The sequence below is a fragment of the Opisthocomus hoazin genome, chromosome 2 (assembly GCF_030867145.1).
Source record: "Opisthocomus hoazin isolate bOpiHoa1 chromosome 2, bOpiHoa1.hap1, whole genome shotgun sequence".
Classification (NCBI taxonomy): Eukaryota; Metazoa; Chordata; class Aves; order Opisthocomiformes; family Opisthocomidae; genus Opisthocomus; species Opisthocomus hoazin.
In genome coordinates, this window is record NC_134415.1 from 25,093,810 (window position 1) to 25,119,481 (window position 25,672).

Below are 25,672 nucleotides of genomic sequence, written 5' to 3' on the forward strand. Positions count from 1 at the left end.
CAACGATAAATGCAACAATAATAAAAAAAAGGATCTATATGGCAGTTTTTGAGTTATTCATTTATCAGTAAAATGGATGTTGATGGTAAGTCTGCAGAGTACTTCCTAATTTCAGTGAGTAGCATGCGCAGTAAGGTTTGAGATGAAGATTTTTAAATCAAATAAAAGCAATTTTCGTAAAATTATTATCAATACAACTACAACCCAAATCTCTCGAATAATTCATTTCTTGAAAAAGTGACCAAAACATTTGGACACAGACTGAAACATCAAGATCTAGGAAAAACTGCACTGACAGATTTTTTCCAAGTGTCAAAAACATATCAGGCTTTTTACACTCCAGAACGAAGTCTTGGTCAATCAGTGTGCCACACTCCATGTGCAACAGAATGTAAAAAACAACAAAAACAATGAAAAAAAACCTAAACAAACAAAAGCCCAAAAATCCAAACCCATCAGACCTAAGAAACAAGCCCCCTTCCAGGTTTTCTGTATATCCCACTTTAACTAGACATTCACATTGACCTTTAGAATACCTGCTTTTAATGGGGGGGGGGGGGGTGGAGGATCTAAAATTCAATTCACCTGCAATTGTATGTAACAAAAATGCATTTAAATGTTAATTTGTGAGAAGGAAGGGCAAGTTATAGCCCTGTGCACACCCTAGGCAGTGGAGCAGTGACGCCCAGCTGCCCACGGGCTCCGAGACACACAAGCGGGATCTTCCCAGCCAAGTCAGAAGCCCAGGGATGCTGACCCACCAGTCCAAACCATGCAGCTCTCTTCATGACTTTTAACCAGGGCATCTCTACAGTCAAAAGATGTCAAAATTTAACAATGCTTCACTGCAGAGATAGTCCCTCACAGCAGTCAAGCAATTTCACTTCAGAGACCTGGGAAATAATGAAGCAGCACAGGAGAACACAAATTCCAGATCAATAGACTAAAACAATTCAGTTCTCTCAGCACTCGGACTCCACGTCTCTGCCAGTATTATGTCATAGGTCACCTGCTAGGATAAACAGTCGGAAATTTTTCAGACTGAATAGCACTCAGCTTTATCTGTTAGTTTGGAATAAAAGCCAGACATAAACTGAACGTAAAATGAAAGTCAGTGTATGGTGACCAGGATTAAAGCCAAATTGTCAGAGATCAAAGTGGTAAAAAATGTCTTTTATGAATAAAGGATTCATCTCTGTTCTGATAAATTTCATAGAATAGTATCAGTTGAGTTCAAAGAAGCATTTCATTAACATCTGTCAAGTATACAAGTGTGTGAATGAAAGATAAGTAGGATCAGAAAAAACAAGCCACAATAAAGCAAGAATCTATTTCCAACCCTTTATCAGCCTTGATTAGCTAACTGAGGAAAAACTAAAGCCAACCAAGAGACAGTAGTAAGTTTTGAAAATGTGTGTCCTGTGATAACATGATAGCTTTTCTTTCCAAACATACATATAAGGTACTAGAGCTAAGGATCAGTTAGTAATTCACTTCTTTTTCCGAAACCCAAAAGTTACAGATTTTTATGTTAAAATATAGTTTATTATGTTATTAATTGTGTTAACTGGAACAACGATTTACTTACTATCTTTGTCGTTGCTGACATCCTGGCAGGTAAACTGCCTTTCTTCCAAAGAAAAACCAAACCCTTCTTTCTCTTCTTCGGGTAATTTCAATTTAAAGTAAGTAGCTGCAGCTACATTAAAACAACAACTCTGGACACTTCATTCAAATGGATTTAGAACAAAAAGCTCAATAAACTATGTGTTACCAAAAAATAAAAGTTACCTATACTGTTTTTTTAAGCTTGCCCCCCCCCTTTTTTTTTTTTACAGTAAGCATAAAATATTCAAGTCCTTCAACAACCTAAGCATACTTCATCTTCAACAAAACTATTTCTATGTTTCAAATATATTACATGCCTAGGGGTCTTGTGCAAATAAAACTGATGGCTTGAAGTTCAGAAACCCAATTTAGTACTCTCACTAAAGCAGCATACAGTGTGTGTTCAACACACTATTAGTCACCAGAGAACCCACACAGGTGAGCCGCAGAAAAACAGACTGAAATAGTTCTAAGTGTAGCAGAACATAAGATTTTATCTGCACTTCCTTCCTAAAATAAAGACATCAAAAATGAACTAGAAATTATGACAAATCCTAAACTTACTTCAAGATGTTATAATAAATTGTACCAAAGCAACTAACTGTAGTCACTGCTTTGCTTCCAAAGTTTCAAAGGATGTCAATTCCCTCAGCTCATGGAAGACGCTGGCAAAGAAATAGCTTGGGAGCACTGAAACTCTTTTCAAAGAGTACTGTATTCTGAAAGGTAGGGCAAAATTTTCTTAGCATTTTGTTTTATTCCACTACTTCACCTACATACCAACAGTCAAATTCTGATTGAGGCTCCTTAAGTAGAAAAAACCTTCTCTTCTTCTGTCACATGAACAAATATTACAGATCAGAGCAAGATAACAGTTCTCAAATAATGACCAATATTAATTAGGAAAAAATAATTCCCATCACTACCTATGGTTTATACTCCATCTTGTTTAATAATCCAATTTTAAGACAAAATTAAGTTTTGACAAACTTTATTATTCTTACAACAATTATATCTAGCTGAAAACAATTACATATTTTTCATACTTTGTTTTAATTGAAGTCCAATTTCACAAATCTCAACTGACAATTGGCTATTAATGATACATTACTTGTCATTTCCTATTAAAAGGAAAAGAACTATCTGAATAGAGGCATGTTAATATGCAACAGTTTCAGAATGTATAGCTAATGCATAAACATCTCGAGATGCAAGTGACTCCCTCCCAAGAGGCAGATAAATTAACTACAATGTCAAGAATAATGAAATATTTATTTGGAGATTTCCCACAAAATTTTTTAGCTAGTGAATTCATCTGTCAACTCATACATTTCTAACTATAACTGACCCTCCCGGACACATAAAACTAGTTTTTCAGATGTTATGCTCGTAAGAGTCTAGGGAAGCCGTGCCCCTGCTCTGATGCTTGCCTCTTTGGGCAGGCATTTTAAAACCTACTACCCAGGGAAACTGAAGACTTCTTTGGAGTGGGACAGTCAATTGCTGATTCAAACCACACAGCCCTTTTCCTCCTCCTTCCCTCCCATCTTATTATATTGCTGCACTTTCCCAGAGACACCATCTACTTCCTCAACCCATTGCCAAATGAGCTATACCTAAGCAGAGGAAATAAAATTTTAACTATGGTAATCTGAAACTATTTTATACACTCTGGAAAACAGTGATGAAAGAACTACTCAAGTGTTATAAACAACAAGCAGCTTTTACTTCAGCAAGTTAGTGGCACTGTTTAACTCTTCAAACAGTGCAGTTCTTAGTTTGAGAAGCATCATGGAGAAGAGCAGTGTACCACTCCAGAGAACTTGCCCACACTGTTCTAAAAACAGTACACAAATGCACAAAACATATCCAAAACTGTAAGAAGTATATGGAAAAAAGAATAAGGACACTTATCACCACAACTGAAAAACACTCCTCTACCACGCCCTGAGTATCTTCTCCAATGAACAAGATTATTAGGTTACAGAAGTTTAAAAAAAAAAAAAAAAAATGAACTTTCTTCTTCTTCACATCTCTTTCCTTAAACTTGGTTTAGCTGGTTAGTGACCCTTAGTTCATTAATACCATGTAGATTCATATTCTTTCAATAAAGGAAAATGTATGAAGAACATCAAGAACAGAAAGTATAACAGAAGAAAAAGAAAATATAAAAGAAGACAGAGGACAAGATAGGAAAAAATTAGGAAGAAATGCAGAAAAAATCATTCTAATGCAGAAAGAACAGATGGCACTAAAACCAACAGCTGGAAAATCCATTAAGACCTCAAGAGTATCATTATTTGTTATGTGAGTATACAGCCTGCAGACTTCAATTGGACTATTCCCATGAGTAAAATGACACAAGGTTGCCAGGTTAGTTTTAATATCGTGGATAAGACCCTATAGCCTACCTCTACCATAAGCATTTTCCCATCTATACTTCTATTTTCTGTTCCTTTAAAATTCACTGATTAGACAACATAAACATGTACCCAGTTATGAGAACAATTCTGCACATTAAAACATGCTAATACTAAAAACACAAATGCAAGTCTACCTTACACTTTCATTAATGAAGCTTGCTGAACACCTGAAGTCAATTTTCATTAATATAAAACAAAATGACTTAATGTTATTGAAATGAAACCATTGCAGAGAAAAGGTAAAAGTTGCATCTGAAGTGCTTTGCTTACATTAGGGCGATGAGAAGGAATTTGATGCAAGACACTACTTAGGAATTTTCCTATTGAAGAAACACACTATTTTATGTGAGAGAAGGGAGCAGGAAAGCAAGGAAAACTCTCTGGGTTCCTATTATAGAAATCCACTGCACAAAGGAAAAAATCAGAAAAAAAAAAAATCTGCATTTCCAGTACATTGTTGCTTTTGCAGGTCCCCAAGATCACTGCTTTAAGTCAAATACATGCCTCAGCCTGCATTGTTCAGGGAGACCCTCTGCAAACTGCCACCCATTGCTTCAATTTCACTCTGTGAGTTGAATTTGCGTATGAGTTATGTGATATCAATTCTTGTCCAAGACACAGGAGATGTTCCTCCAAAGGTTTAACCTGTGACCAGCCTCCTCATTACTTCCGAGTCCAGAAAAAGCGCACGAACTCTGTTTCTCTACAGGCAGACGTCAGATGTACTTTCTGGTAGATGGCCACTTTTTCAGGCAAGAGCTCATAGCCCTGTGGTATGATTAGTCTGATATACTTTACTGGTGCCATTGTGTGCCACAAACTTATCTCCACACCCAGAGTCTGAGGGATAAGTTCTCCTGTTACACACATTTTGACACCCTGGAAGATTTTGATAGGTTTACCAGGCACCAGCTGTGAGCTGATCTATCTTGCTGGCAGCCACAAGCACCAGACTGCTTTACGCTTTCCTTTTTGCTGGTGTCCAGGTAATCTTTGTTTCTGGAACTTTTTGTGAATGTTAACAGCATCAATCATGCATCAACAGCAGAGACATGTGGCAACAAGAGCACAGAGCTGCCAAAAGCAACGAACTTCCCAAAGAAATTCTTTTCACCAAGCCATCTATTAAAAAAAGACAGACAGACAGAAAGGAAGCAGAAAAACCCCCACAAATGCACCCACACACTACAATCCACCCAAACCCTGTAGCTGCTGGGGACCTGTTCCCTAATCAAGCCCTTTCACATTTCTAAGAATCCTCAACACTATCTTTGCACCTGGTAATTTCTCCTTTGTGCAGTTACTCTTCGCTGTGTGCAGAGCTGGAGAAGTACTATCGCAGCCTTTTTATTTTGAAAAAGTTTTCCCTGTTTAGAATGACTTCACACTGAGAAATACTGAGAACAAGCCACATGCAAACACTCCCAGTCACTGTGCAACACCAGACAAGTGCTAAATCTCTTGCAGTCCCCACTAGAGGTATTTCCCTCATACAGTATCTCCTCTTCATCCTTTACTAAGAGGCACTAAGGCGGCTAAAAAACCTCACCCTTTAGCATATCTCGTACTGTTCGCAGATCACCTATCCTTGTATGAAGAGAAGCTTGCTTCTGAGACAGGGCTAGACAGACAAAATCATGGGTAATAACCACCTGACTGATAGCCCATGAGATAGAAATAAAAATCTACCCCTGCCCGTGTGAATTTTTTCACTGAAGACTATACTAAGTTCAAACTAAGCATGCAGCAGAAATGCAGGAACAAAGGAGAACAAAGACTACAATGGTAATGCAAAAAATTTTAGCTTCAGCTATGGTTAACTCAATCTGTCAATCCAAAATAAAGGGATAAGAAAAATAAGCACAGAATTAGCTCACCAGATAAGCAATGTAGACAAACTAACACAAAGGATGAAGAGACCTCTTTCTGCACTAAGTTGGGCTATCAACTTCAGAATGCGAAACATCAGTGGAAAAGTGACCGGGATTTGTCCCTTTCAGCACGATTCAGCCTGTTCATAGTACTTATTTTTAGCCTATGAAAAGCCTCTCTTCAAAGACACTGCTGAGGTGGCAACGAGAAAAAAAAATGGAAAGGTTTTAGAAAACTCATTTCATCAGCAAGTAGGAAAGACTTCTTCAAACCAGGTTAGACATTGCCTCTTACTCAGATTAAAACTCTCTTGCTTGATGGAAAGATTCAAGGTGGCTTTTTCCGGTACTATGACTCTTGTAAGTTCAGTTTATTTTAAAGGTATTTATCTCACTGGGTTGCCATGCTTCAAATGAAACACATCTCTCTCAATGTATTGAGAAATATATACACATCTATCCTGTTTGCTCATTATTTATGTCAAGTGTGTATTTAAGGGCTGCTGCAGAGACAAATACTTCTGTGAATCAAAGTCCCAGCACTTTTTTTGAAGAAACCTACCTATAGTATTTACTATGAAACTGCAAATGTTGTAACACAGAAATCCAGAATCTTGACAGGATCACAAACACCAAAAAGAATTTTGGAGGAATACAATAACCTTTGCAGCAACCATAACTTGACTAGTAAGAGCCTGCTATGTAGCCTAAAATACTTCAAAGAAAAATTAACAATTACTTCCTTGAGTATTATTCTTGTATGACAATTCAGATCTTCTGCCAGTCCTCCTCATTCACAAAAATAATACATTTCTCTTTGTTAAAACATTTCAAGAGTTCTTTATTTACTGAATGAACTTAAAATGCATAAATCAAAAGTGGAACCTGAGGTATTGCAAAAAGCTATGTACAAACTTGTTTTGAAATATTTATTAAAATATTGGTGCTTTAAGTTTAAATCAATATTAACCTCAAGCTCATTCTTCAAGTCTAATTTTAGACTTGTACAAAATTCCAGTGACTATATGCAAACATTTTCTTTTGTGACATCTTTATACCACCTATATGCAGCTAATTTCATGACAGACAGTACACTTAATGTGTTGCTTGGTGGTGTAACTGAACACAACGGGGACACATCCGCCACAAATTAAATACAGTGCCAATTAGTCTTCATTCATTTAAGTTCAATGTATTAGCTCATATGTGTACATCTCTGCCGCTGCCTCCATCTCTTCCTTCATAGTCACATGCTGTTGTCATTAATTCGTAGAGATGTAATTGCACAGAGCTGAAGATATTGAGATATTCTGCCTATGTCCATCCCCCTTGTCCCCCACAAATAAATAATTTATATTTTCCCTGAAAAAATTCATCTGGATAACTCTGTATGGCCCCAAGACCCCCTGAGTCCCTGTAAGGAGTTGGCCCCATGGCATCTTGGAGAACACAGCAAGTTTGCCCTGCCTGCACGAAGTTTGCTGGGCATTACACAGTTGCAAAGGTCTTTAGCCACAGTTGTGCACATCCCAGCTTCTCTGCATTTAAATGGGAATAATAAGGTCCTATGTTGCATACATTTTGCCCACAGTTTTCCACTTGGATATTCTCTTTTTGTCATAACGGAAAGCAGACAGCAAAGACTGATTTAGTCAAAATACTTGCCAGAGCTCTATTTACACAGAGATAGAGAAGGAAGTCTCAGTCTTCACGAGATCAGAGATGCATATTGGGTAGATAAAAGCTGCATTTATAAGCAGGGATGACAACAATCTACCATTTAGCAAGCAAGGGAGAATGGCAGGATTCAGAGCCCAAGCCAATTAAGCACGACCACTTCCTTCCATCTGGCAGAGAGACTGCAAAAATCACTTAATTAAGGAATTTGATCTCTCTGCCACATCTAAAATAACTCAGACTTTCAGCATTTTCAGCTTCTGCATTCTCAGCCTGTCTAATGCAGCCACCCAAACAGACATAGGCTATGATATGTCAGTTCGGTGTTCTACTGTTATTGGTGTAATTGGTGTACCGCAAGGCTGAAATACAGGGATTGAGCCCCGAGAACTCTGCATTGCATGGTTTGATGGCGATACGTGCATTCATGGTGAATTAGAACTATGAATTATCTGAAATACGAACTAATCTTTTATTTAATCAGAGGCCTAATATTTACCACAAACATACATACCTGTAGTTCTCTCTGAATTCACAATTTTAAGGTAGAGTAAATTCAAATAGTTCTCCAGAAAAGAAATGTCCAAGGAAAAAAAAAAAGTATGTAAAACCTAGTGCAAACAGAATCTAGTTTCTTTACTTTTAGACAATCCTGTATATTTCCAAGTTGCAATGTAAAATTTACCAGCCACTAGCCAAAAGAGATATTGCTGAGTGGCTACATGGCCACTTACAAGAAGCCTACTGGTGCTGAGTTCTCTCTGCAGATGAACAAAAATTAACTATATTCAGAAAGCTTCCTTATTTAGTGGCAAAGTTTTCTGGGTTTTTTGTTTTGTTTTTAATTTAGGAGCAGGGAGACTTGTAGCCTCTAATATGCCCCCTCAGCTGAATAACTTCTCAATGAAGTCAAAGCTGAGACTCAGAACTGCTTATAAGCCCCAGAACTCCCAGGGGCAGGTTAAAGACCACAGCTGTAAAGCATGTTACCATTTGAATTAAAACAGCAACCTTTTAACAAGAAGCAAGGTAAACCTTCAGGGGTGTTAAGTACTTAAAAATGTTAACAAATAACAAAATTAAGAAGCACACTTCAGATAGGTATTAGCCATCTACTATAAAGCCACTCTTCAAAAACTAACCCCTCCAGCTCAAAATATACCTGCCTTTCCAAATGAGACAGAAAGGGGAAAAAAGACGTGATAAACGGAGAACATTGTAAATGACAGCATTCTGACTCTAGAAAGAATTTACCAAATATGGGCTTACCTTTACTTGGTGCTGATTTTCTCACAGAAGCTACATGGTCTTCAGAGATAGCAAGACGCCTTAGCACATCAGCCAATGCTGCTTTCAGCACAGTGATTTCATCTTCTTGTTGCTGTACTCTCAGCTCCAGGGCTGAAAGACGGTCCTGGACATCAGATGTGCTTGCAGCTGAGATGCTGTCATCTGTACAGCAGAAAACAGAGTAGAAAGAGGCATTTAACTGTTTTTGTTCTAAACTTAGAGCCACAGAAAGAAGTACGTACCACATAAGTATGTCTACCCCATCATTTTGAAATACTGAAGGCGTTCAAAAAAACATGTTCAGGCAAAGAAGGAATGGATCTTCTGTTAAATGTATCATATTAATGCTTCAAGACAGAAACACTACTAATCATTAGCTAAGACTGAAGGCTTAACGCGATTACAATCGAAAGAGGCAACATGCTTTCCATTAAAATAGCGTAAGAAGAAAAACATGCTTATTAGTAGAAGGAAGACTGAAATTAAGCTTATTTAAATAGCCCACTGAATTAACTAAAAAGGTATAAAACCACGGTAAAATTTCACAATATATTCTTTTGGAACTGTTGAAGAATTTTAAATACGATCTTTCATTTTAAAGCAAGGTATAAAGTTTAAAAAATATCCACAGTTGAACATACAAGTATTGCTAGCCATGACCTAACTGCATCAAGTGTCAATCTCAGTTTAACTGGTCTAGATCAGAGTTCTTAACTTCAGTTCCTTCTCTGTAACTTTTCTTTTCACACCACCACCCTGCATGTGCCAAAAAAACATGACATTATAACATTTGGCCTGAAGCGAACAGAAAATAAATACACTACAAAAGGCTTCCAAAAATCTGTTTGGCCACACAGAGATAGATTAGCATTGAAGGCATAATCCAGCCAAATCTATTCTTCAGTGGTAAAAAGGAAATTACAGCTTCTGCATACTCTTGCCTTTGACAGTTCTTTGCATTATTTCTGCCAAGCCAAAATAACACACAACAGATTTTTGTATTTGGCTGTTCCAATAAATCACAGGCCAACCAGTAAAAAAGACCCATAAAAGAGTATGTTGCTCAGTCACAAGGTACTGAATTCCTCACCCATCCTGCTTTAGGCTTACTAAAAACTCAGGAAGCAACTTCTAATACAGGTTTATAAAATTTACCTGTATTATACAGACAGACAGTATGAGTCTATATTCTACGAAATATATGCAAAAGCAAATTTACACATTAGGGTAAATGTTATTATTACTGTGATTATATACAATCTAAACTTCAGTTCACTAATCTTATGAAGACATAATAAGGGGAAAAAAGGTTAATATAAGCCACAATCCCCAATTTTATTTTTTCACTAAAACAAGCCTTTATCCTTGAAACACTTGCATAAGGACACTTTTAAAATAAATGTAAAAAAAACACTGGGCCAAATCCCTCCAAAGAATTAAATATGAAAGAAATTAAGGAGTTTAACACCAACTTCCATGCAGTTAAAACATGATAGTCACTACTGAAGGAGCAAGAATCAAACCAACCAAAATAAAAAGAATCACAATAATGCTTTCACAACACTAGCAACATTCCTACAAGGAATTAGTAAAACAAACTAATATTAGTAGTGAAATGTATTCACAATTACTAAACTGAAAGGAACAGTTAAGATTACATACATTGATAAAACTACTTCTACAAGAAGACAGTTTTGTATATTAATTTAATTCACTATTTCATTAAGCCAAAACAGAAGTGTATCACTTCATGGTTAATACTGTATTCATCCAGGCTAATAAATAAAAAGAACTGCAGGGGAATTAACAAGGCAGGTAATCAGACTGAGATCCAGAGACAATAGATCAGAACAACTCTGAAAAAATGCCTTTCCCGTCACCAGTCATAATTTTATCTCCTGTATGCAGAAAAGTTATTTTAACGACTCTACAGCACAGCGTATCCAATGGTCTCTCAACAGTACCTTACAAATCCAGATCACTGACAGCTGGGAAGGACTGTGTAAGATTCTTATATTAAACCCCTGTTCTCAAAACATAAAACCCCACCTGTTCTAAGGAGCTAGCAGAAGCTCCTTCAAGCGCACATACCTATACAGCATATAAAAAGGAACAAAGGTAAATTTACATGAATTCATGAAGAAAAGCTTTTACTTTAGGGAAGTAAGTGGACTTAAAGAAGTATTATATAATTCATTCTTTTGCTATCCTTACAATATCAGCCTTTAAATATACGCTGTGGACCAGTCAAAATGAACACTGCAGAAAACAATTACAATTATTTTCAGAATATTATGATCTTTATAATGCATCTTACACTGGGTAGCAGTCCAGACAGCAGAGAGAAGTTTGACATGTCCTTAAAAAAAGAAAAGAAAAAAAGAAAGAAAGAAAAAAGGAAAGCTTAATTTTTTCCTTTTTGTCTGCCAAAGCCTTCAATTAACAAACTATTAAAAGGTCTTATAATGGATAAATTATGGATAAATTCCCAGGCCGCATAAATATACAGTAGATTACTATAAAACATTTGTAAAAGGAGTAAGTAGCTATGTCAAATAATCATTTTAGAAGCCAGACATCACGGTTTTCCCTGTGTGGAGTCCAAACAATAGTAATTACCACACCAGGAAAGGCTCCACTGTTTGTCCGTCTCTCCAAGGAGCACAGAAGCAAGTGCTCTACCAGAGCGCTGGCTGTCTGACATGGGAATCTTTTTTGTCACCAACTACTAACTTTGACTAGACTGCTTCTGCCGAACCCCAGCACCCCAATAAAGGGACACATTAGATGGCTCCTGCAGTCTCCAAAGCCACAGTTATGTCACTAATTAGAAACTTCACAGGGGAACTGGAGAGAAAATCTTTCCGTCCTGTAAGGGTGAGCGGCAATGCTTTGATCTCCTCACCATGTCAAACGAGATGGTAGAGAAGCCGGCCACCATTCACCTCCACAACCTGTGCTATGGAGGCTTAGCACCTCGACACAGCTTGGAGAGGCAGAACGACCCTGAAACCCAACTCCATCTCAAGAGCTTGTCAGTGGTCATAGCTGTATAAATGGGGCATGAGTAGGAAACCAAGAAGGTTAAGCCACTTAGCCAATTCAAAAACAGGCAAAGCAATGGGGTTACGTGTGTACAGCGGGAGAAGCAAGGTTTCAAACCACCAGCGGTTGCTTTGCATTGCTGAGAGGGCATGTGAGACACAGCAACTGAAAGGAGAAGTTGGACAGCAAGAAGATCACTTGGAAATCAAGAATATTTTAGTTGATCAAAGAATACAGTAGGACACTGGGAAGACTTTTTATTATCTTTGTCACTCTACTGAAGCAGCATCTGTTTCCAGTGATGACAATCATAGACTACACTGGCAGCCATTAGAGAATTAAAATGAATGATTCCCAGCCTAAATACCTCACCCATGACAGCAAATATTCAACTGAACTCCAACATGCCCCTCTTGGCACTGTCTTGAAAAGTCAGTCAACTAGGGATTATCTTAAAAGAAGATGCCTTGAAAGTAAACACAACTGCAATCCTTGAGAGCATTTTGACAAATCTGCACAATGCAAAACTATACTTTTTTTTTTTTCCACAGAAGTCTTCAAAATCTCTCTGCGATTTCTTCTTCCATTAAAATACATTCTTATAATCTAAATAACTACTTCAAAAGAAGTTTAAACAAAAAGCTTCCTTCAAGGGCACGTGCTTCCCCCTTCAGAGGAGAAAGAGCTTTTATGCAAGTACAGTCAGTCACTCACGGAGCAGAAGTCTATCTTCTCCCTTCCTTTTCTCCCACTCCTGAACATCTGGCCTTTCCCTCATGCTGCCTCAGACATCTATCCAGGCCTTCCACAATTTATTCTTAATTCACTAAAACAGAGGGAGATGTATTTATTTATTTATTTATAGAGGGAAACCAGATTGGGGAATATAGCAATAAATTTGTAAGTGCAACTGAGTATTGATTTATTCACTTAATTCATTTTAAGAGGACCTTTTTTGTCATCTGATCATTTTTATTGTCACAGGAAAGCATTACTTCTGATGTGTTGGTCATATTTCCCAAGCTGTCCATGACCTGTGCCTTCAAGACAGCCACTGGGAATAAGACCCATTGCAAAAAAAGCACCATCTGTAGTGCCTGCTGGTAGTAGCGAGGAGACATCCACAAAGACGTGGATTTAAGGTCCTTCAATCTTGAAAAGTGTTTTAAGGTAAGAGTACTGGTACTGAAATGACAGCAAAAACACGCTAGGTCTAAAAATATAGTACTGTAACTTTCAAAATTAGATGTCTTGCTATTTTATCACAGTTCACTAATTTGATTTTTAATTTTAGCCACTAAAACATCAGTTCTTCACCTGCTTTTGGAGTAAGCAGGGATGTATACGGGATGCTTGTATTCAGTACTCATAAGACATCTGGATGACCCTAAAAATCGGGGTTCATTTTTCATAGCCAATGAACAGCACTAAACAGCCACTTTACACTGCGTGGGACTCATCACAGTCACATGCATCAAACCACTCCCAGCAGACTGAGCAAAGCAGCAGCTCAAACCATCCCTTAGACTTTGGCCAGGAACTTTGACAGGGGTATCCAGTACGTAGGGATGGTACTTTACAAACCTCCCAACCCATGTATCGCTCCTCTCCTCACATGTCACCAATCAGGCACGTGAGGATAACAGCATTCGAAAAGTATCACCCTTCATCACTCACTGCCTAGGACAAATTTGAACTGGCTACATTTAAAAAAAATATATCTTACTACTGAACTGTCTATTCTGGGGCCTCTCAATAATTCCAGAGCATCCATTATCACTTCTCGGAGTCAATTCCTGCCAGTCTCGACTAAACATTAGGGTTTGATTTTAGACATAAGCAACATTTCAGAAAAACAAATCCTACAAACTCCAGCACACAGAAATTTAAACCACAGGATGGAAAATCCTACATTTTATCCAATAAAGCCACAGAAACCACAGATATTTTTCAAACCTCTGTCTGCCAAGGCACCCACACAGTTTTCTATGTTTTCCCCAGAGCAGTATGAGTCTTTTATTACAGAAAGGCAACAGGACTGGTTATAAAGACCTGGCTGACAATTTCAGGAGACAACTGGCCCAGAAGAACCCTTTCTAGACTATTATGTGTCCACGTGTGCAGGAAGGTATGTACTTGTACAACTTGTAATTTTTATTCTGAAGAGCAGTGAATAAATTGACTCTGGATGAGGCTTACATTTCCAGAGAGATAACTGACAAATTTGTTTTTCCTACCATGTTAAGTGAAAGAAAATTCTCTGCAGCTTTCTGCAGCTCACTTGTCTTAAGACTGGCTTATAAAAAAGTGCAAAGATCAAGAATTCTGTTCTATATCTCTAATACATAATTCTCTAACAAAAAGGGAAAAAAAAAAGCAGAATTAGACTCCACAATCTTGCCCAGAGTATCTCCTTCTCCTCCTCCAAATGCCAGCACATACACAAATTATCTCGGTTTTGTAAAGGATGTGAGTCATGGAATGAAAATGGGAATTAAAACACAACGCAAATGTGGAAGATTAAAAAAGCTTCCCTCTCCCAAGCGATAGCATATTAAGTTCTAATGTGCCCCTAGAAGCTAGAGACCTGGTGGTGTGGAAGTGGAGTGGGAAGTTGACCCCAAGTTCTCCCTTCCTGTACACGCAAGACTCTGGCCTTTACCACTCTCAATTATCCCATGTATGTTTGACTTCCTTTGCTACTTTGTCATTCTCTTTCTCTAATCTCCCAGTTTCTCCATTCAGAATTAAAAACAATGTACTGCTTTATCTCACAGTTCTTACCAGAGACAAAAGTACAAGCTCTTTCTTTACTTTCTTAGAGCACAATAATGCAAATGTTTTGAGATGGGTTTTGAGACCAGTCACTGACTGCAGATAGTGGTCCCTAACTCACAGCTCTCATATGCAGCATATCAGCACTTCCAGAGTTAGCTAAACCTTACATTTTCTCTTCCACAGACATTTCTTCAGGTTTTCAGGAAGAACGCGTGTTGTCACACATTACTCCTTTGCTCAGGGTTGATACTGCATGAGGACCATGATGTTGACAAAACAGTCTTCCTTGAACAGCTCATGAGACTGTTTAACATTTCATAGTTCAATCTTATTTTAGTCCCCTACGAGCTAGTTAATAAAAAAAGGTGTATTACTCCCCTCTAGCCTTTCACAAACCATTCTGAACACAAGTCTACAGCAAGCAGTAAGTTTATTTGCAAGGATCCTACTGCAGAATCACTATAAAATGAGAGTGCAATTTCTAGTGGATAGTGCCTTAAACATCAAAAGTGATCATCCCAATGGCTCATCTGCATTTCTCATCATAAACCATGTAAAAAGATTGCTTATTATTCACTTTAAAATACAGCATGGTAAGTGATGGATACAGAACTTGGCCATTAAAAAAAACCAAACAGCCCAACCCCAGCCCCCCCCCCAACAACCCTCACTCAAGTCTGAAAATCTAGACTATGTCTAAAAACCTCAGACAAAACTCTGAAAGGAGTATAATTTATGCTGTTAATAATTTATGCATTATGTGAATAAGTGTAAACTGTCCCATCTGGAATAGATCTATATAGATTTGTATATATCTGTACAGTTAATCATACACCCCAAAACTCCATTAAAAAAAAAGGCCATAAACTATAAATTTACATCACTATAGCATTGCATTGAATTTTAAAAGAAGAGCAAAAATATGTAACTACATTGGACAAAGTTTCCTTAGGACTTTCAATTAAGCACGACACACATTCATTACACAACTGCAGTGTTTTGTCTGTAGATGATCCATGCGATGATTTTACTGTAGCACATGAATATTCTGCAATGCAGTAGCTGCTACTGATCTTGGCTATTTGTGAACTGCTTTACGGTTTATTTGAAGCAAGTTAGCTCATGTCTGAGCCTGCTACTGCACCATTACATTATAAAGAAGATTACCCATGTTTTCAGACAATCTCATTTTAAAGAGTTGGTCTGACACGTCAGATGATTTACCACTTCATCCCTAATAATTAGTAGTTCTATTTGTATATGCTAAACAGATTTGTGCTCACAGGCTTTCATATATATATTTTTTTTACATGAAAAAGCAAAGTAAGGAGAAAGATTAAAAGATGATATGAAAACATCCTGAAAAAATAACTTTGTAATAACCACAAGTTACAGCAGTTATGATAAAAATATTTTTGTAATAAGCCTGTGAATCTGCTGTTGTAAACACTCATATTATTTTTAATACAGATAATCTAGAAATACATCAGCATGAGATTCACCGGGCACAATTCCACCCATGCTGTATTTGACCAACATGAGCGTTCTGCTTGCCTAAGTTTCCATTAACTGCATTATTTATTGAGCACACAAGTTTTAAGAAGAAACAGATCAGACTTTATACTTGCTGATACTAGTTTTGATACGTAGACCGAGAAAACAAAACAAAGTCAGTACTTACACACACTTCTCATATTTGACATTGGTATTCACATAACTACTTGAAGCGGCAGGTAACTATGCTGGGGCTCTCACGTATCCTTCCCCAGCTGCATACTTTGTATCAGCTCCACCTTCATTACCAAGCATCTCAACAGTAAGACCATTCTTGGGATTTTCACCACCCACTACTTAAAAAGCCTTGTGGTTTTTAAGTATTTTTTTTCCCCTAGCACTGCTTAGGTCTTGATGCTCTCGATACTGTTCTGAAGCTCAGGACTCTTCAATGCTTGGCCTTCAACCAGCAGGACATGCCCTTACCTTCCAAAACGGTGCTTCTACTGAGCAGATGAGCAACCTCTACACACCACAGACAGAATTCACGGTGGCTACATGCACCTGCTTGGGATACCCTGCATGACTCTTTCAGCAGCAATCCCAGCCACCCCAGACTCTTATTCATATGTGATGCCACCCTATTTTCATGTGACAGCAAGAGAAGTAAAGGGGCAGAGAGCATCTCTTCCTGTCATCCAACAACTGGAAGTTGCTGCTGCAATGAACCGCTCTACTGTGCTACACATGCATAAAATGTAACACTTCAGCACACATATATTAGCATTCCTTTGTCAAAAATATTTCATGGTGTGCTAGAAGTGTTAATATTGTTAACATTTATGAACATTTCCATGATCAAATGCTAATTTAAAAGTTACAAATTAATAACTTTGCCAAGCACAAAACTATGTGGGCTAAAAATTTCGGTGCCTGAATTTCCTTTCCCCTATCCTCCCCCACGCTTGAATCGATCCAGCCACAATTCCCTAAGAAAACAACTTTTCTCACACTGAAGCGGGATAGAATCTCCGAGTTCTTCCTCTTCACCAAGGGCTCTGCCAACACTCACCGCCCTGCATCACAAGCAGATGGCACCCCACCTGCCCCGTGGAGAACCTCAGCAGACTCCAGCTCTGCAGGTTGAAGGCAAAGCCAGACACTGCCTGGGGCTCCAGGGTGGCCAGAACAGGGCACTGAGAACAGGAGAGCACCTCTCTCACACTCCCAAGGCCACACAGAAGTACCACCTCACGTTCTGCCTAACCTGAAACACCGGACATCAGCGTGGACAAGGACTGAGCTCTCAGAGGTACCTCTCACCAGCAGCAATCAGGCTTTTGACGTGTACAGGGCTGTCCTACCTATGCACTCTGACAATCAAGTCTTCCAAGTTTCAAATTGGGCAATTACTTAATTAGAAAACTGGGTAATTAGCAGATGCTTTTGTCCTTAATCTCTTTTTAACTTCACTCTTCATCTGTTAAATGCAAGCATCATCCCACACCGCATAAAGGTTAATTAAAGCTTGTGCCCTACTGAGGCACTACCATAAATGCTGCAGCAAAGTCAAATGTTGCAATTCTTGCTTTTCTTTGAAAAGGAAGACTAAAAGCCTCATCCCAGTAGTAACACAGGGAGCCACACAAAGAAAATGAGGGCAACTCAGAATATTGATCAACTGCTTTTTAGGCAGAATCATCTTTTCCGAGTATTGACTTGGGAGAAGACTATGATCAAGTAATTCAAGGCTGCATCTTAACACCTATATGATACAGAATATTAGACAGAGGCTTGAAGGACTACTCCAATTCTGGATTCTATGTTCATTCTTTTGTCTTCCCACTCATAACACTCTTCTTTAACTGTATTTCCTTACTGCAAAAGACAGCAGCATTAATTGCCACTGATCTGCTCAACGCAGTGAATGACACTTGTAACCCTGTTCAGGGCCGGACAAAAGTACCAGGATCCAAAACATCACAAAGTCCAGTAAATGTCATAGAGAGCTCACCGAGAAACAAGGGATCATCTCAAATACTCCAGTTTTCCTGGAGTATTTTGCAAACTCCTTTACAGAAACAGGTACCCACCAGTTATCTGGCAGACAAGGAAGCTGGTGTGAAGGCTTGTATATGCGGGGGGAGGGAGGGGAGGAGGAGGGGGGAAAGAAAGAGCACTCACAGTAATCTCTTTCTGCACCCTCCCTCCCCCTGGGGCCACTTATTTAACTGCACTTGTCAGAGTGATGATACCAATTCCTGCTTAGAAGTATATTTAGGGTATCTTTCTTTTCAGAAATTAAGCCGCAGTTCATACAGGTTACCACTGATTTTCCATCCTACATTTCAAGATATATTTCCAGCATATTTTTTCAAGTAACATGCAAATAAAATACAGTTTGCAAAACATTCAAACTTTAGATTTCAACAACACAGGGAAATTTCAACATTCCCCATCACTGCAGTGCATCTCCTCTGCTGCAAAACTTTTGAATTCAGTAGTACCAACATGCTTTTAATCTGAAACCTACGGAAACCTTCCAACTTCTTAAATATTTATTGCATGTTCAGGCAACAAACTTATCTGAGTTTTTGTTTGTGGTGTGCTTTTAAAAAGTACATTTTTGCCCTCGAGGAAAGCTGTTTCTACTCTTTCAGCTTGCTATATTCTTATCAATTCTAGGGTACAATTTCAGCAGCAAAACAGAAAAGCACTGAAATCATTAAGTGAGATAACATCAGGCAAAGCTATGTACACTCTTCTTTTATGGATACAATTTATTGTGTGCCATGCAATGTTTATTTGCAAAATTTTACTCATCCCAAATCCTAAAACACAAATTAATAATCTCCAGCTTCTGTTATCTAGCAATCAAGTTAGACATTATCTCTCTAAATAAAAGTCTTAGAACATTTCTGAAATTTGCTGTACTGGCTGCTTCACTGTGCTGCTCTTTTCTCCATCCCCCGGGACTCATAAATAACTATCCAATTTGTAACATCAAAAATACCACTGTACAAAAGAAGTTTCTTTGCTCTCATTCAGTGCTGTCCTAAGCCACTCTATCATAAATGCTACTACGCAAAACTCCGTCAAGCCAGGAACAAGACAGTCCTGGCCTATTTTATTAATTTCCTTTCCCAAAGAAATATGGTTTTGTCCATACTGTCCACTTACGAATCTGGGTTGCGCAGACTGTGCAGCTGTCAGCAGTTGCTTGTATTTCACAGGCAACAGGATGTTAACTTGCATATTTAATATTATGTTTATAAAACCAGTCTCCTATTGGAATGATGGACATGCATATAAAAATATCAGTATTAGGCTACTGCCACGTTAAGGAGATTCACTTCTTGATATCGGTATAAAAACGCAGAGCACAGTGCATGCTGTTCACACTCATTTTCATCTTCCTTCATGCTTAAGGGAAAGCTGCTCAAGCAGCATCATTTCAGGCCCAAAATTCAGCTTGATAGGGCAGACACGCCTGTTCATCAGCACTCCCCCAAATTCACAGCAAACCTCTCACGGGTGCCAGGACAGCAGGTCAGGATGCTGCGCTCTTCCCATGGGACAGAACCCTGCGCCCACTCCCAGGGAGGCTGGCGGCACTGCAATTCGGTTTCGCGGTGCTGGCTTACTCCTGGGCTCTCGGAGCACTCTCTCCCTAAACACCCCTCTCCCCCACCAGGAAGCCTTCCCTTTCAGCTCCGCTGGGAAGAGTGGGATCTGGCAGGATTTCCGTGCTCAGCAGAAATGTGCTTACACGAGAGGAGAGGAGAGGCACCACGGCTGGTGTACACTGCGGGGTATCTGGTGGCTCTTATCTCTCCAAGTCACAGGACACTGATTGCAGATAAAGGTAAAATCTGTTTGGAAAAAGACTTAGCAGCCACCTGCCTTACCTTAGTTTTATGGTGTTTCAGGTACAATTCCACTTATTCACAGCCCTACAGGGCCACTGCTTTATTACCTGTCAATACCAGAGCCCATTCGGTAAAACGCCAAGTTTCTGTCTTACAAGCTAAAGTGACCTTGAAAAGTTATTCTCCTTCTCTGCATTTTCTTATCCAAAAGCTAAGGATGACAATACGCTCCCTCCCTTGTAAGAAACACGCTCTATTAAGAGACAAGCCTTCCGGATGGAGTATTAATTGCAGTGTTAAGTTTTCCTCCGTGAGCACCCACCACGGCTCTGGCACTGCCACAGCAGGGCCCAGGCAACCGGTTGTGCTCGCACGGCTGTCACGCTCCATCCCGGCAGGCAGCACCTCCTGCATTAGGCACCCCTCGCCCCAGCTCTGCACGGAAAACTTTGCACTCACTGCTGCAGCAGGTGATACCATCTCACAGTCCTAAAACCTCCCCTGTATCTTGCAGGCAAGAACAAACATAAGGTTTGCAATTAAAATTTTTAAAAGTCCATTGTTTATTGGAGCCCGAGACTAAATCTCTCTAATTGCAAGCTAGATCCAACACATTCACTTCTAACAGCAGCAGTAAAAAACCCACTTTTGTTTAGCTCCAGCAAGATGCTTCCCCAACTTCTGCAACTGCGTGCAGCTTTAGTACTAGAGACACCTCCACAACAGTTAATGCTTACTCCAGGCAGAATCAAACCAACAGCAGCTTTGGGGTTTTTTTGCATAGAAAAGAACTAAAACTTCTCTGTACAGACTAGTCATAGTACCAACGCTGCTAGGCTATCTGCTCGGTTTCAAGGACAAAGGACAAGCTGCACAACTCCCACACAGCCAGCTTGTGAGGTGGCATCTGCAACTACTCATCGCACGTTGATCACAATCTCCATTTCAGTTACTTAGAGGAGCAAGTATTGAGAAATAAAGGGAATATTTGCACATTGTGTGTCACAGAAAACATTTCAGACCAGAACCAGACAGCAAGCAGAAATATCTATACTGATGTAAGTCAACTGCCACTCTCAAAAGGGGGAACTGAGCACAAATACAATTAAAAAACTGACTAGTTCTTTAGCTAAGCTCCTTTTGTTTTATTATGTTAGCCATTAAACAGTCCCAGCTGAGCTTTGAAGTTAACACCTATAAACATGGTGTGGGTGGATAGCATTGCTCACACCTTTCCTGCCGCTGTGGCTGCTGCTGCTGCCTGACAAAAGACTGCCCCGTCATCGATCCTCCCATTCTGCAACACGCTGCCTCTGTGCAGCCCTTGAAAGATTTAATATTAACATTTATTACTTTACAAAGAAAGATACTCCTTTAAACAATTCAGACTGCAGATCCACCACCAAGCGCTGCCACGTTTTCCCTAGTAAGGATACTACCAACAATAACAATTCCACAAACACTCTACAAACGAGGTAACTATGAAATTAAACTAGTTTAATTAATGAAGAGGAAGAACTCTTGAACAGCATGACAGAATTCCATAGGTGTGACTACACATATATTTTAAAAAGCTATACTTAGGTTGCTTCCACAGAAATGAACACATAAAAACAAAGCCAGCTTCAATTATCATTTCAGTTGCTAATCCTGGCACTATTATGCCCAAAATGGAAAACTCCACTGGAAAGGGAAGAACTAGGTCTCATCTTTATTAAGGCTAAGCCACAAAGCAGGTTTCAGAATCAATTCACCTGCAAGTAAATACAAACCCATGGAAACAGAGATGCTACAATGTCCCAGAGAAAAATCAATCACTGAACAGAACATTCCAGACAACACAGGCAGGCTAAGACCTTCTCAAATTTCACCTTGATCATATTTCACATATAAGTCCTACACACAACTGAAGTGTCATAATCACTACTGAGAAATCATATGAAACCACCATGAACGTGTGCATGGACTTTGCCTGCATGGGAAAAACATCACCTTTTCACAGGAATACCTTTTCCTTCCTTTTCAAAGGATCCTTTAGGAAAACATACATATTTCTTATGTGGAATGTTTGCGCAGTTTTTTAAAACATATAAGGGACCATATTTCTATCAAAGTTGCTTAAATACATCAGATTTTGTGTCATAAACAGATTACTTATAATCTGTTCTTTCCATGGATCGAGCCTCTGAAGTGCAAAAAATCTTCAGGTTTCTTTTCCTATCATTTGTTACAAAGTAACAGGTTTTAGGTAAAGATAACATCCCCCCCAAATAGCAAGGGATATGGGACTGATTGTGGATGAGTCTGGTATTTCAAATGATCAAGAGCTACAAATACTTGACAGGGAAATAAGAATTAAGTCTGTGTGACTAAGTAGCCTAGATTAGTAAAACATTAATCTGTGACTAAGTAACAGCAGTGTCATGAACCAGGAATAAACTGCATTTTTGCTCAGTTTCTTCCTTCTCCCCAAAATCAAAGGATTAGCTAATCAAGAACCAACACCAACCAAAGTCTCCTCAGAAATGGCAATCTTTACGTGCTAAAGTACACAAGTTAAAAAAAAGCAGGAACGTTTTGCTGCAAACGTACACTAGCACTGACGCCAGCAGACGGCCTCTGTGGTGCTGCTCAGCCTGCCACCGCCACGCCGGCCATCGCTCCCTCACAGACCTACCTCAAAGCTCTTTTCTTCAGCACACCGGGTATCACTTCCAGCATTCTATAACCTATCAGGAACAGCAATGCTAGGTAAAGCCTGCTTGCAGTCCACGGAAAGAAAGTCTCTAGTTTCACACTAACACACTTCAAACTAATGAAGTGGAAAACATACTGGAAAAAGCTATATACTGTAGGTCTGTAGTGTCTGCAATTCAGTTCTCTTTCCTCTTTAAAATCCTGAAGATTTCTATAACTTTGTTTGATATCGGGGGGGCGGGGGAGAGAACAATCTAAAGCCAAAAAAAACATGAGTTATTCTGAAAGCAGCATCCAGCAAGTTTATTCCTTTCATGCTTATGTTTTAAGATTAATTGATTCCACATACGCTTCTTAAGCACTAGCTACACTAATTCAGCTGTATATACATATGTATAAAACAACCATCCAGGAGCATGCTACTTCTGCATAATACTGCCAGACAAAATAACAGGATCGTTCATGCAAGAAAAGGACACCCACCACCACGACAGAACACATCAATAAGAATGAAATTGTTTTATATGTTTTTGGAGTCTTCTAATCTTCCCAATATCTTATTTTACAGATTTTATTTTATCTTTATCATTAGCAGGAAAGAATTAAAACTGAGCTAGTATGAGCATGTTCTTTGGGCTACAGTCACATAACTCCCAGGGAGCGAGCCCAAGAGGGAGTTAACAGCTTCACAGCTTCCATGTAGTAATTACTCAAGTGAACACTCTTACTCAAGACTAAATGCCAGGCTGTTTAACCTACCACTCCACATTTACTAACCTGCTGTGTCAACATGGTGTAAGTTTCCGCCTTCGCTCAGCCCTCTGCAGGCCGTGTGCAAGCCCACACTCCAACTAGGTGTGACCAACCTTTGCGACCTGCAACTTGCATAGCAAAAAGTCCTCGCAGGAGAGCGCTGCACGAAATGCAGCCTGTACACCCCCGAGAGCTGGGAAAGACCTCCTGGAGAGGAGAAGTGACCCTGCCCCAGCTGCGCTGCTGCTCTGCCGTGGAGGGAGCCAGTCGGGGAACACAGCTTTGCCCCTGCCAAACCCCTGCCCAACCGCCCCCTAGGGCCACCTCACCACCAGCGGCATGATGTAACCCTGATACACAAACTGCATGGGATCAGCACAGTTTGTATAACCACTCAGGAATCAAAAGCCTTACTTCCAGATCCAACTTTTGCCCCCTTTTCGTCTAAAAAAAAATGCAACCCCCAAAAAACCTTACTGTTCAAGACAGTGTGCCACTTAAGCCATTAAGGAAATTGGTAAAAGCAACTGTGGCAGCAGCATGCAAAAATCTGAAGTATCAAATTGTGGAAGGGAATGCTCCCTTCGATGAATTTCAGAGGTATCAGAAATGTGACTGTGGGTATTCTCCTGGTTTTAAATGCTTCTGAAGAGCGTCACAAGCAAATAAGGGCAAAATCCAAAAAATTCATGCATTTCTAAAGCATATGCAGAACAAAAAAGGTGCTGTGGGAGAAAAGCAAAGGCAGAAGACATGGTACCTACATTCTGAATAAATCAGGACACATCAGAGCATCTTCTCACCACACAACAAAAAGCTGTGACTAATGACTGTTATATCTCGTCATTCCTTCTCCTTCCCCGCTCACAGGGTGTGTTCTGCATGTCCTGCAGTTTTTCTGTGTTTCTTTGCAAGTTCTGCTCTCAGATCCGCTCTGGCTCACTGCAGAAGGCGCAGGCTGAAGAAGAACTTTGATTTTGCATGCTGCAAAAGGGAGGTTTCCAGTGCTGCTGCTTTCCTGATTAATTTATTTGTCTGTGTGAAGCAGGGGTGTGAGGTAGGGTTCATAAAGATACTTTCTTAGGTTTCTTAATCTGGGCTTTACTCAAAGTTTGAGAACAAAGACTCAGTGCTGAGAAAGTGTGTGCAGTCTGAACCGTTTTATCTGATCTCTAATGACAAGTTCGCTGCATCAGCTGTACCTTTGATATTTCACCAATTTTGATACTTCAGCAACTTTGAGTGTGGCTTGCAGTTACTTCACCTTGCACTCACTTTCTGTGACTGCTAAGAAAATGCTAACCATTACCCTGCACAAGTCATCATTATCTTCTCAACTCCCTTTTGACGACTAATACGTATTCCTAGAACTGTTAGAAGTGAGATAGACACCCAAACAGGCAAAGCAGAAGAAACATTACCAAAAAATGTAACCACATTTTTGAAAGTTAACTATCAAGTTAAAGAAATGAGCCTTTTCCATTGGGTCAGCATAAGTATTAATCTTCTGAACAGTGCAAGATGAAAACCCCTATAGACCTTTATGAAATTAGTAATTTTATGTTGTATCTACACAGCTCTGCTGCTACAGTGCAATACTGCACATATTTAGACACATGCTACAGTATAATAATGCAGATATTTACCAAAGTACGTACCAGATACACTTTTTTTTGCTTCTCAGTTGAGACATACATTGAAAGATTTTTAATGAGCTGTGTACATGCAGACACTTACAGCACGTCTGCAGTTGGCGACGTGCAGAGTCAAACACCGTGTTTGACCTGACAGAGGGATCCCCACGGCTCTGCGCGATGCCACCACACCAGCCCACCCTGTGCACAGCTGGCTCAGACCTGGCATGTCCCTTCTCTCCATTATCTGGAAAGGTGGGTAATATTTGAAGAAGGAATGGCACTTTTAACAAGAAATTTAACGTAGTGAAGCCTGGAAACAGCTAGCCCATCTACCCAACAGCTCACTTCATTAAGCAGAGGCTCAGCTAACTCACAAAGCAAGTAAATACTGCTTAGTCCAACTGCCCTTATAAATACTCAATATAACCACTAAATAAAAGCTTCATTTAACTCTGACAAATTAGTAGAAGGTGGTAAGTAAAACTGTACTAACCTGATAAGGAAGCAGAACTTAAAAACAAGTATACATT

The 25,672-nt window shown here is 39.4% G+C and overlaps 1 protein-coding gene across 4 annotated transcripts in view; it reads right to left on the reverse strand.

Annotated features, from left to right (window-relative positions):
* EML4 (EMAP like 4) overlaps positions 1-25,672 on the reverse strand; it is a 171,203-nt gene that overhangs the window by 74,243 nt on the left and 71,288 nt on the right. For all 4 annotated transcript variants that reach the window (XM_075412910.1, XM_075412909.1, XM_075412907.1 and 1 more), the window contains exon 2: positions 8,849-9,031. In XM_075412910.1, coding sequence (XP_075269025.1) covers positions 8,849-9,031 — 183 coding nt within the window. The remainder of the gene's footprint in view (positions 1-8,848; positions 9,032-25,672) is intronic.